This window comes from Vigna umbellata, chromosome 9 (assembly GCF_029865625.1).
Source record: "Vigna umbellata cultivar VRB3 chromosome 9, Vumbellata_1.0, whole genome shotgun sequence".
Taxonomy (NCBI): Eukaryota; Viridiplantae; Streptophyta; class Magnoliopsida; order Fabales; family Fabaceae; genus Vigna; species Vigna umbellata.
Window position 1 is genome coordinate 5,936,154 of NC_142173.1, and position 10,576 is coordinate 5,946,729.

General features: G+C 36.2%; 2 protein-coding genes across 2 annotated transcripts; one reads left to right on the top strand and one right to left on the bottom strand.

The window, feature by feature from the left end:
- The first annotated feature begins 656 nt into the window (after positions 1–656).
- LOC148192415 (reticulon-like protein B16) lies at positions 657–6,481 on the top strand. Its single transcript, XM_088099837.1, has 8 exons — positions 657–1,641; positions 1,850–1,933; positions 2,554–2,734; positions 2,822–2,963; positions 3,363–3,432; positions 4,165–5,032; positions 5,598–5,656; positions 5,755–6,481. Exons 2-6 carry the CDS (start codon positions 1,897–1,899, stop codon positions 4,329–4,331), a joined length of 597 nt encoding a protein of 198 aa, XP_087955963.1. The 5' UTR covers positions 657–1,641; positions 1,850–1,896; the 3' UTR covers positions 4,332–5,032; positions 5,598–5,656; positions 5,755–6,481.
- Positions 6,482–6,617: 136 nt separating this feature from the next.
- LOC148192416 (uncharacterized) lies at positions 6,618–8,925 on the bottom strand. The gene is made up of 2 exons (XM_088099838.1): positions 7,717–8,925; positions 6,618–7,649 (listed from the first exon to the last, which is right to left on the bottom strand). The coding sequence occupies exons 1-2, from the start codon at positions 7,927–7,929 to the stop codon at positions 7,389–7,391; spliced, it is 474 nt and encodes a 157-aa protein (XP_087955964.1). The 5' UTR covers positions 7,930–8,925; the 3' UTR covers positions 6,618–7,388.
- Between the last annotated feature and the right edge of the window lie 1,651 nt (positions 8,926–10,576).

Genomic DNA, 10,576 nt, shown 5'->3' on the forward strand with positions numbered 1-10,576 from the left:
GCACAAACTTTGCTTTGTATTTGATTCAAAAGGACTTATATGTGTCAGGCTTTTTGTCTTGCACGTCCAATTGGAACCTTCTTGATCAATGCATAGAGTTTATTATCCAAGTGCTTTTGGATGTGACCCCCATAAAAGAGAGTTTGTCAAAAAGTTATTATGATGCCAAAAGATTAGTATCAAAGCTAGGATTGGAAGCTAAAGAGTTGATTGCTGTGGAGATGGTTATATGTTTTTTTTTTTCAATGACTTTTGGAAAACAAGAGGGAAAGTTAGTTAAATCAAATTTGTCACACGCCAAGGTATCATGATTGCCACACTGGAACAAGTAACAAAATACAAGTTCCAGTTTGGGCAATTTTCTATTTGCTTATAATCCTAAGGTTGCAAAGACTGTCTGCATTGTTTCAAACTGCAGGACAAACCGTGAAAAGAGAAGAACCTCATGAGTGTTTTGCCATCCATATGATGGCACAACTTGGAAGCACTTTGATCTAGTACATCTAGATTTTTCCATGAATGTAAGACTTGGTTTATGCTTTGATGGGTTTAATTTATATATCAAGGCATCATTTTCACTATTTTTGTTGGCTTTTAATTTTTACCATATTCAATCATCCACATGAATGTGGATGTCAAAAGGTAGTTGTTTTTGTGTTGCCTTATAGCAAGCCCATCTAATTCAAAGGCCAATATTGATGCTCATTTAGAGCCTTTTTATTAACTATCTAAAGAAGTCATGGGATGGAGTTTTGACATATGATGTTTCAAGGAAGCAAATTTTTTAGGATGAAAGCAACTTTGATGTGGATTATTAATGAGTTTGCTGCTTGTTTTGTTGTCTGTTCGGGTCATGGTAGGTTTGCCTTTGTGCATTGCATAAGAACTCCTTCACATTACATTATGGCAAGCAAAGTTGTTGGTTTGACTTACTAGGTTCTTCAATTACGTTTATCCATTTCAGAAGAACAAAACGCCCTTCATAAAGGGAGAAACCTAACCTAACCACTTGCACTGCTTTGGCATAGATTTGAGAATTTTCCACAAAGTCACAACTTTGGTGTATTAATTTAACCAATTATTAATGATAATTAATTGCTTTTAAAAAAAATGAAACATAATTAATTAGAAGGGTCTCCTACTAATTCATCCGAATAATTTTTCAAATATGAACAATAATTTAGTATTAAAAACATACTATTAGTGTAGTATTTGAATCCACAATGTTCTTTGTACCAAAAAAACAAAAAAATTATTTGCAATGCAAATCCTAAGCATACGGGACTCCACGTTTCTAAGCATTTTCTCAGTCCAATGAATTGAATACCTTGATCTATTCCCATTCTCATTGCAATCGAGTCTAAATTTGATTCAAGCTTCTATCTTTCAATTCTCTGCATTGCGTTCTTGGCATGACATAATTTCAACTGGTTTTCCTTTGATCTTTGTGGTAGAAATAGTGTAACCGGTTTGAAAGTTGGGTTTTTCTAATATTTAAGATTTGTTGTTGCTATTTTATTGTGATTTTTGCTAATTGGTAATGGATTTATGATTTAGGTTTTCAATTGTCATATGGTTTCTAGCTTGGATAATTCTCATGGTTAGCTACTGTATTACTTTCTGGCTGTCAATATGATCTTGGTAACTTTAGTTTTTTTTTATGCAAACTTTTGTGATTGAACCATGCACTGAGTCAAACTTGTGCTAGTTTTTTTTCCTCGAGTGCATGGGTATTGTTGTGATTTAGTTGACTTGTTGGATTATGATTTAGTGGGGAAGACTGAATTCTGAAGATTGATTTTGATGCTTTCATATCATATATCTGTCTAATATGTTTGATTATTTCCAGATCTGGGGTATCTGCTTTGTAGGACTTCAGTTTCAGAGTTCTGTGTAATGTCTGAATCAGAAGCTCAGCTTCCTACTGCCTTTGGTATGTTGTAATTTTGTGGTTTCTGATTCATGTACACGGATTGTCTGTTTTATGATGTTTTTATTCAAGTGGAGATTTTGATAATTGGACACAACGTACACATGAGCTTCCCCTTTATTGATGTCTACTGAATCCAAGCTTTATTGCTAATTGTGGTCGCCTATTGTCATCATCCTTGATATTGTGGTTTGGTGTGACTGATGTGTCCACAATTATGATTGTGAAGACTCCAAAAAGCTTGATATTGTAGTCCAAAAACCTTGAACTGTTTTTTCTTAAAACCTTGGTAGAACCTTCAGGAGCCTTCCTTATGCATGGGTACTTTGATTCATATTTAATTTTTCTTTTCTACTGTGAGCATATTCTGTTCTTCTTTTGTGTTGGTCAACTTGGTAAAATATTAATTGTTCAGAGGAATTGAGAATTGTTCTGAGTTGACATTTTGATTTCTTTTCCATATACTCAAACTAGTTAATGATACCTTTTAATAAATTGAACTCTGTCTTTACAAATAAAGATAAAATGCTGAAGGGCATAATTTTGACTGCTGCAGTTTTTTGTTATGGGTTCAATATGGTTATACTAGTTCTGATGTTTGCTTTCCTTTGTCTGTTTTGTAGTTGCTGATGTTCTACTGTGGAAGAGGTGGCACATTTCCTTGGGTGTCATTGTTGTTGCTACAGTTGCTTGGATCGTGTTTGAGTGGACCAATTTACCATTTTTAACAATATGTTCAGATGTCTTACTGATTTTGATCGTACTGTTGTTTCTGCATGCTAACTATGCTGCCCTCAGAAATAAGTATGACTGCCATCCCTTTAATGCCTTTTTTTTTTATCGTTTTCAACATTAGAACAATGTCATCTGTATCCTTTTCTTCTCACGCAGACAACCACCAACATTACCTGAACTAGTTGTGTCAGAGGAGATGGTTAATAATGTGGCAGCTTCATTTCGGGTCAAAATCAACAATGTTCTTCTTATAGCCCATGACATCACTATTGGCAAGGATTTTAGAATTTTTTTCAAGGTTAGTGTGTTTCATGTTGCAGCCTTTTAGTATTGTAGCTTGGGGAAGTGTGACCTAAATAATTAGTATTTCTTTTCGTTGTAAAGAATTATAGGTTTTGTATGCTATTGTCTAGAAGTATTACACTTAATTTGGCAATGGCTTATCAAATGCTTTCAATAGTCACTCCCTTCATTGAACTTGCTCTGTTTAAGTAATTCCTTCAAATGTATCATTTGTTTTTCAATACTATCTTTGGGCATTTCTGTTATGTAAGCATTTTTCTCAAGTTTTTCTTTTCTGCAGCAATGTGCTTTATGCACCTAGAATTATAAATGAGATGATGGTAATCATCAATATTATTTATGACTTGGTGGAAAATTAACTGACATAATTTAGTGTCTATTGTCTACTTGACAGGTGGTTATTTGTCTGTGGCTCTTGTCTGTCATCGGCAGCGTCTTCTCCTTCTTTACCCTCGCATATATTGGTATGCTTTCAATTTCTGATGTTCCTAACAGACCATCCTTTTTCATTGATGTATATAGTAAACACCGTAATATATCAATTTTGGATTTTTATCTTTTGTTTGGTTTTTGGTGGGTTGTGTTGAAGGTCATTTGCATCCAACTCCATTCAATGTACATTGTTTCCATTTACCCCATTGGATGTTTGCACAAACATACATGATTAGGTGCTTTTGAACCTTTTTACCTGCATATCACTGTACACATACATTGGATGTTGTATATTGAAGAGCCATTTTAACAGCCAATTGTCTTGAACATCTCACATCTGTTTTTAGATGTAGTATGTTGGCAAGCTCTACCTATGATACATCCAGAAAATATATCTGGGTGTAATTTGTTAACACTCCTTTGACAGAAACAAGTGGTGTATATTAGCTCATGTTTATAGGATTTGCTAATGTATACTTACATTTTAGGAGTACATTCACAAATTATAACTACAGTAGATCTTAAAATACAAATTACAATGTTGTCCTTCTAAAAGATAGAAGTTTGTTAGTGTGTACTCACTCACTTTTTAGAATTGAGTGTGCTAGCAAACTATAATCTCAGTAGATCTTAATATACACCCATATGTAACTTGCAACATACTTATTTAGGAAAACAAGTGGGTCTATGATAGAAAATCCCTATATGACATACATGACACTTTGTTAATTTTTTTTTATATTCTTCCTCTTTAATGGTGACAGGAACCCTTCTTATGATTACCATCCCTGCATTGTACCGCAAATATGGAGGTTATGTAGATAAATGTTGTGGAGTAATAAACCGCCAACTTTCAAGACATTATAGAATAGTAGATGAGAATGTTTTCAACAGACTTCCACGAAATATACCAAAGGAAAAAGAGCCTTGATTTCCAAGGTCTTCCAACCCATTTCATGTTCATTCTCTGAAAGAAACTATTCCATTTTGTTGTTGGTTATGTTGTTTAGAATCTTACAAACTTAGTTGTCTGTTCATGCCGACAACTAATGGCAGTTTTCATTTTTCTGTCTTCTGATAGAGAAAGGTTGGAAGCTTTTGTGTACAAAGTTGGAGGATTTTGAACTAAAATGTGGTGATCTTTTTGTGAAAACCTTTGTTGAAAGTTTTAGGTTTAATGTCTCCGTAGGTCCCTATTTTGGTCATGAATTTCAAATAGGTCCTCTTCATTTTCGGCGTGTCAATTGAGTCCTTGTTTTTGTAAAATTGAATCAATTACAGGCCTGCCGTTAATTTGGACAAACGTCCGTTACGGTATTGGTTAGGTGGCATGGTTGAGTGCAGACGTGGCATTTAAAACGATTATTGTATTAAATAATTGGTATGCACGTATGTTTATTCAGTTTTGGGTAAGGGCAAAGTAGGAAATTTGAAAAAATTAAAGGGCAACTGAGATTGGGGAAAGAATTTGAGGGTTTTTATTATTAGGGTTCGCGTGAGAGGCCAAAAATCGCGATCGTAAGTTCGAGCTGAAGCGGCAGAGTGCATGCAGTGGGCGGTGTCTGTGGGTCCTTTTGTTGTTGGAAGCAAGAAGCTGAAGCACGTGGTCAGTGGAGGTTCATCTAAAGGAAGGTAAGTGTTTGTGCTTTATTGTATTCGTTTTTATTCAATCGAAACTACAATATTCGGTGGTGGTCCCCCATTGATGTATGGTTTGGTCTCTGGTTTTGATTGCATTTTGGTGGTCCCCCATGTATGTTTAAAGTTATTTGACTTTGTCTGAGTGCGTATGTTTAAAGTTATTTGATCTCTGTGCCTGTTTTAATATATATTTTTTTTTGTCGTGATATGTTTTCATAATAGGTCTGTAGATATATTTATGTTGTGTTGTGCGTAATGGAGGACGCTATTGTGTGTGTGTTCCACCATGGAGGAAAGTTCATTAATGATAGTACCGTAAAGTATGAAGGGGAGACAACAACTTTGTCCTTTGACCCTGACACGTGGAGTTTTTTTGTGGTTGTCAGTGTAGTCAAAAGTTTAAGATATGAGAATTTTAAAGATTTATGGTACTGTTTAGGAGGGGGTTTAGTGTTGGAAAATAGGTTGGAACAATTGATTGATGACAGAGGTGCCATGCATATGGCTAACTTAGCTAGGCTTAATGGTGAAGTTCACTTATACGTTGTCCATGTAGTTTCTGATCCAGGCCAGATTTACAAAGGAATCCCAAGCAACCAAGAATTGGATACCTAGGTAACTTTCTTCATAACTTGATAAATGTTTATTCATTCCTTGGTAAACTTTATGTCAGACACTTTAATGTGTTGTTTAAATTTTTTATTTCTTTATAGCTGGTCAGCACACAAACTGTTTGAAGTAAGACACGTCTCCCAAAGTGGAGAAAAATTTGTTGTAAACATAGACGAGTTCTCATGCTCGTGCAGGAGATGGAGCATCACAGGAATTCCATGTTGTCACTCCCTTGCCGCAATGAAGTTTCTTAATATTGATGGCCAGCAGTTCATTCCGGCTTGCTTTCTAAAGTCCACCTATGAAGAAACCTATGCATCAATCGTATATCCCATCAACGGCAACAACATGTGGGACCTAACACCATATCCGGATGTCATGCCTCCTAGGAAAAAGGTTATGCCTGGAAGACCTAAAAGGAAAAGAAGACTGGAGCAGTGGGAGATCAGAAAGGATGATTCACGAGTGAGCAAGGGTGGTTTGCGGAAGAGATGCGGGATATGTAGGGAGGTTGGGCACAATAGGAGTCGTTGCCCGAAAGCAACCCAAGAACCAATCATGCCATCATCGCAATTATCTGAAGTCTGTATGAATGATGAGGAAGCTCAACTATAGATGTGTGTATAAATGACAATGATGCCAAGTTTAAGGAACTTTGGTTATGTAATAGTCTAAGGAACAAGGTTAATTGTTTTACTGCTATGTAATTTAATGAATGACAATGATGCCAACTATGTATGGTTTTGGATGTATTACAATGATGCCAACTATGTATGGTTTTGGATGTATTACAATGTTTTGGATGTATTACCAGGAACTGTTTTGGAACTGTTTTGGAACTGTTTTGGATGTATTTTGTCAATGACCAGGAACTGTTTTGGAACTGTTTTGGATGTATTTTGTCAATGACCAGGAACTGTTTTGGAACTGTTTTGGATGTATTTTGTCAATGACCAGGAACTATTTCCTTCTTGGACGTCTTATATACAACGATACAGGACGACCAGACCGAACGGTCTTAAGAAGTAGAAGTAGTTGGACGAGCGCTAGACAAGGGAGGACCACCAGACCGAACGCTCTTAAGAAGTAGAAGTAGTTGGACGAGCGCTAGACAACGGAAGACGAGCAGACCGAACGCTCTTCAGCACGGACGTACTTGGACAAGCGCTAAGCGCTACACAAGGGAGGACGACCAGACCGAACGCTCTTCAGCACGCACGTAGTTGGACGAGCGCTACACAAGGGAGGACGACCAGACCGAACGCTCTTCATCACGCACGTAGTTGGACAAGCGTTAGACAAGGGAGGACGACCAGACCGAACGCTCTTCAGCACGCACGTAGTTGGACGAGCGCTAGACAAGGGAGGACGACCACACCGAAAGGTCTTGAGCACGGACGTAGGTGGACGAGCGGTACACGAGGGAGGACGACTAAACCGAACGCTACGGAACAGGGACCTCGTTTGACGATCGATACACACGGTACGACGACCGGACCGAGCGTTAATTATTATGTAACATTGCTGTGAATAAAATAAACATTAAACAATTTTGAAAAGGCTTAAAACCTGCTACATTAAACCAAAACCTCAATTTATTATGTTTATCACTTCAGTAACACAACTTCATTCCTTCACATCTAGTCATATACATAAACACTACTACATCTAGTCAGATACATAATCACTTCAGTAACACTACTTCATTCCTAAGAATACGATCAACACTACTACATTATGGATTTATGATCCATATTGAAATTACAATAATATTAAGTAAAAAAATCAAAATAACCAATCCTGTCAACACCTTCATCCATTTCTCCACAACGTTGACAGATTTAATCAAATCACTCATCATCTTCGATCCACCTCCCATTTCTCTTGTCTTTGACAAAGACTCATGTTTTTCTTCCCACTTCACATTTGTATAGCTTTTGTCATCACCGTCTTCACAACACCATTTGAAGAAATTGCAACCACCTTCATGTCCAGTCTGTGAAAAAAATAAAAATTAAAACCACTTTCCACTCAAACAAAACCCTACTTCTACACGTTCTTACCTTGTACTTAGGGCAGCTCCAGAATTGCTTCCCTCTGTTCTTAGCAGTTCTAGCTGTTCTTACCACTGTTTTCTCTCCATAGAGGCAAAGGGGTGATACACCATCAATGGTAGATACTCCACCACCACGAAAAACGACATCACAGTTTTGATTCCGCCACCCATTGCATGTCGAAGATGAACAAGAATGCGACTTTTGTAGTTCATTATCCATCACTTCGAATGGAACAAAGAACGCGCACCCTCCCACTTCGAATCGAACAAAGAACGCGCACCCTCCCACTTCGAATCGAACAAAGAACGCGCACCCTCCCACTTCGAATCGAACAAAGAACGCGCACCCTCCCACTTCGAATCCAACAAAGATACACCTGATTTTTGGATCGAACTTAGGATCCCATTTTTGGCCTCTCACGCGAACCCTAATATTAAAAACCCTCAATTTCTTTCCCCAATCTCATGTGCATTCGTCAATTAAAACCTCTTGGCCTTTAATTTTTTCAAATTTCCTAGTATGCCCTTACCCAAAACTGAATAATCATACGTGCATACCAATTATTTAATACAATAATCGTTTTAAATGTCACGTCTGCACTCAACCATGCCACCTAACCAATACCGTAACGGGCGTTTGTCTAAATTAACGGCAGACCTGTAATTGATTCAATTTTACAAAAAAAAGGACTCAATTGACACGCCGAAAATGAAGAGGACCTATTTGAAATTCATGACCAAAATAGGGACCTACGGAGACATTAAACCTAAGTTTTATAGGAGTTGCACATTGTCATTATTTTCTAATGTGATGCTTCTTACATTTTAATGCCTCGTACATTTTGTTTTCTTAACTGGGTTTATAAAGTGTTAGTCACATCGCTTAATGATTTCATTAACATCATGTAATGTGTAAGCAGATAAAAAAAATACATTACAGTTCAAATGACTAATCAAATGCTAAGTGGATTCGGTTGTCTCTTTAAATCTTTTTAAAATCTTCCTGATTAAAATACTTTGCATGGTGAAATAATTCACCAAAATCTTTTAAGTATGTATAAGTTGAGCCATCCAAAGAGAAATTGAGTAAAAATGAATACGAATGTGACTTAAAAAAGCACCGATTTCACACAATTATAGTGTTTGAAAATTTTCTTTAAATAAAAAATAAACCATAGGATCCAATAAAACTACATCTAAAATGTAGAACCAAACAAGTTACAATTCTTGAATGGCTATTTTTTAACAAAAGAATTTTTTTTAAATTACAATGTAATACTCCAATAATCTAGAAGTATTCATTTAACTGGCTTAAAAGAAGTATTTATTTAACAAAATTAAATCTTCTTTGTAACTTGGTAAAGTACTGCTAATTTCGTAATTTTAAGTTTCTTATTTAAAGAGTCTCATTTATAATTTCACAAATTTTTTGTAAATTTTAATCAATAATAGATAATGTATTAGTAAAGATGTATTAAAAGAATGTATTACTAGAACTTTCCCTTTGGGCATATTACTTTCCCAACAGTAACCCTACTATTGTTTGTTGGCATATGGATGAAGGAAACATCAAAAGTACTTACTACCTAGTCAAAACCCTTTTCTCACTGTCCTTCAAACATGCAATTTGGTTTGCTATAAGTAGGATATATATAAGTTAAAAATGTTTTCAAATTTATTATCAAAAAATTTGGGATTGAAATGGTATGTTATTTTTTTATATAAGGGTTAAATATGTTTTTCGTCTCTTAAGTATCACACGATATTGAGTTTAGTTTCTATTCGAAACTTTTGTTCCTTTTAGTTTTTAGTTTTGAAACTATTGCAATTAGTCCTTAAAATTGAACGACGTTAACTTTTGTTTGATGTGGCAAACGACGAGTTCACGTGTAATGTCATCTTCCTTGTTACTGTGCCACATTGTTTTTCTTTTTCTGATAAGTTTCAGACCACACTTGCTTTTCATCATGTTCACGAGCCTCTTTTGTTGCTTTATATTTTTTTCTCATAATCCTCTACATGATAGTTTCCTTCAGCTGCTTTTACTTGTTTATGTTTTTCTTGCACATTAGATGCCTCACTTTCCTTCTGACCATGTTTTTGAGCTCCAATACCTTGTACCAAATTCTTCCATTCCTGCTAGTTCAAAAAAAATCAGATTCATCTTTCCATGTTCCAACTTCTGTGCTTCCATCAGATTCTATAGATGATCGAGATTCCATCTTGTTCTTTTCCTGAAACATGCTTACTACGCTTTTTCCTTCTAAATTTTCCGTAGTTTCTGGGGATGTTTATCAATACTTCACTAGGTGTGTTGCTTCCTACTAATATTAATTTATCTATTTCCATCAACAACAATTTTCTCTACGTTTCTTCTCTCGAAGCACTTCCAATTATTCTTTCCCAGCTAACTGGAGTGGTATCCAACTAAAACTAAAACAAGCCTGCTTTTACAACATAAATTCAATTCAAGCTCGAAAAATAGCACATAAAAATTAAATTAAAAAAATAAATAAAGCAAGAAATATAACCTTGTAAACAGTAATGTTACCAACGCGATCCGACACAACGACCTCAAACACAGTGACCAAATCCACAACTCGGTTGAAGTAAATCCTTTCACAAATCTTTTGCAAATTCTCTAACACGGGTTCAAACGTCAAAACCTGAAACCCCATGGCAAAGGCGGCGAAGGTGGCCATACCCACGTTGGCACCAATGTTGACGACCAACCCATCCTTGCCCTTGCTCTTGGCCTCATTGAACAGGTCCTGAATGGTGACGGAGATGTCGGGCTTGCGAAAGGGCTTCCCTTTGAGCATCCTTACAATGTTCTTGTGTGGCTTGTCGGGGAGGGTTCCGAAATC

Excerpts from the sequence above, each read along its gene's own strand:
- LOC148192415 (XM_088099837.1), top strand. The coding sequence starts at position 1,897 with ATGTCTGAATCAGAAGCTCAGCTTCCTACTGCCTTTG. Across the intron at positions 1,934-2,553 it reads TCAGCTTCCTACTGCCTTTG|TTGCTGATGTTCTACTGTGG; the intron begins GTATGTTGTAAT and ends TCTGTTTTGTAG. Across the intron at positions 2,735-2,821 it reads TATGCTGCCCTCAGAAATAA|ACAACCACCAACATTACCTG; the intron begins GTATGACTGCCA and ends CTTCTCACGCAG.
- LOC148192416 (XM_088099838.1), bottom strand. The coding sequence starts at position 7,929 with ATGGATAATGAACTACAAAAGTCGCATTCTTGTTCATCTTCGACATGC. Across the intron at positions 7,650-7,716 it reads GGAGCTGCCCTAAGTACAAG|ACTGGACATGAAGGTGGTTG; the intron begins GTAAGAACGTGT and ends TTTTTTTCACAG.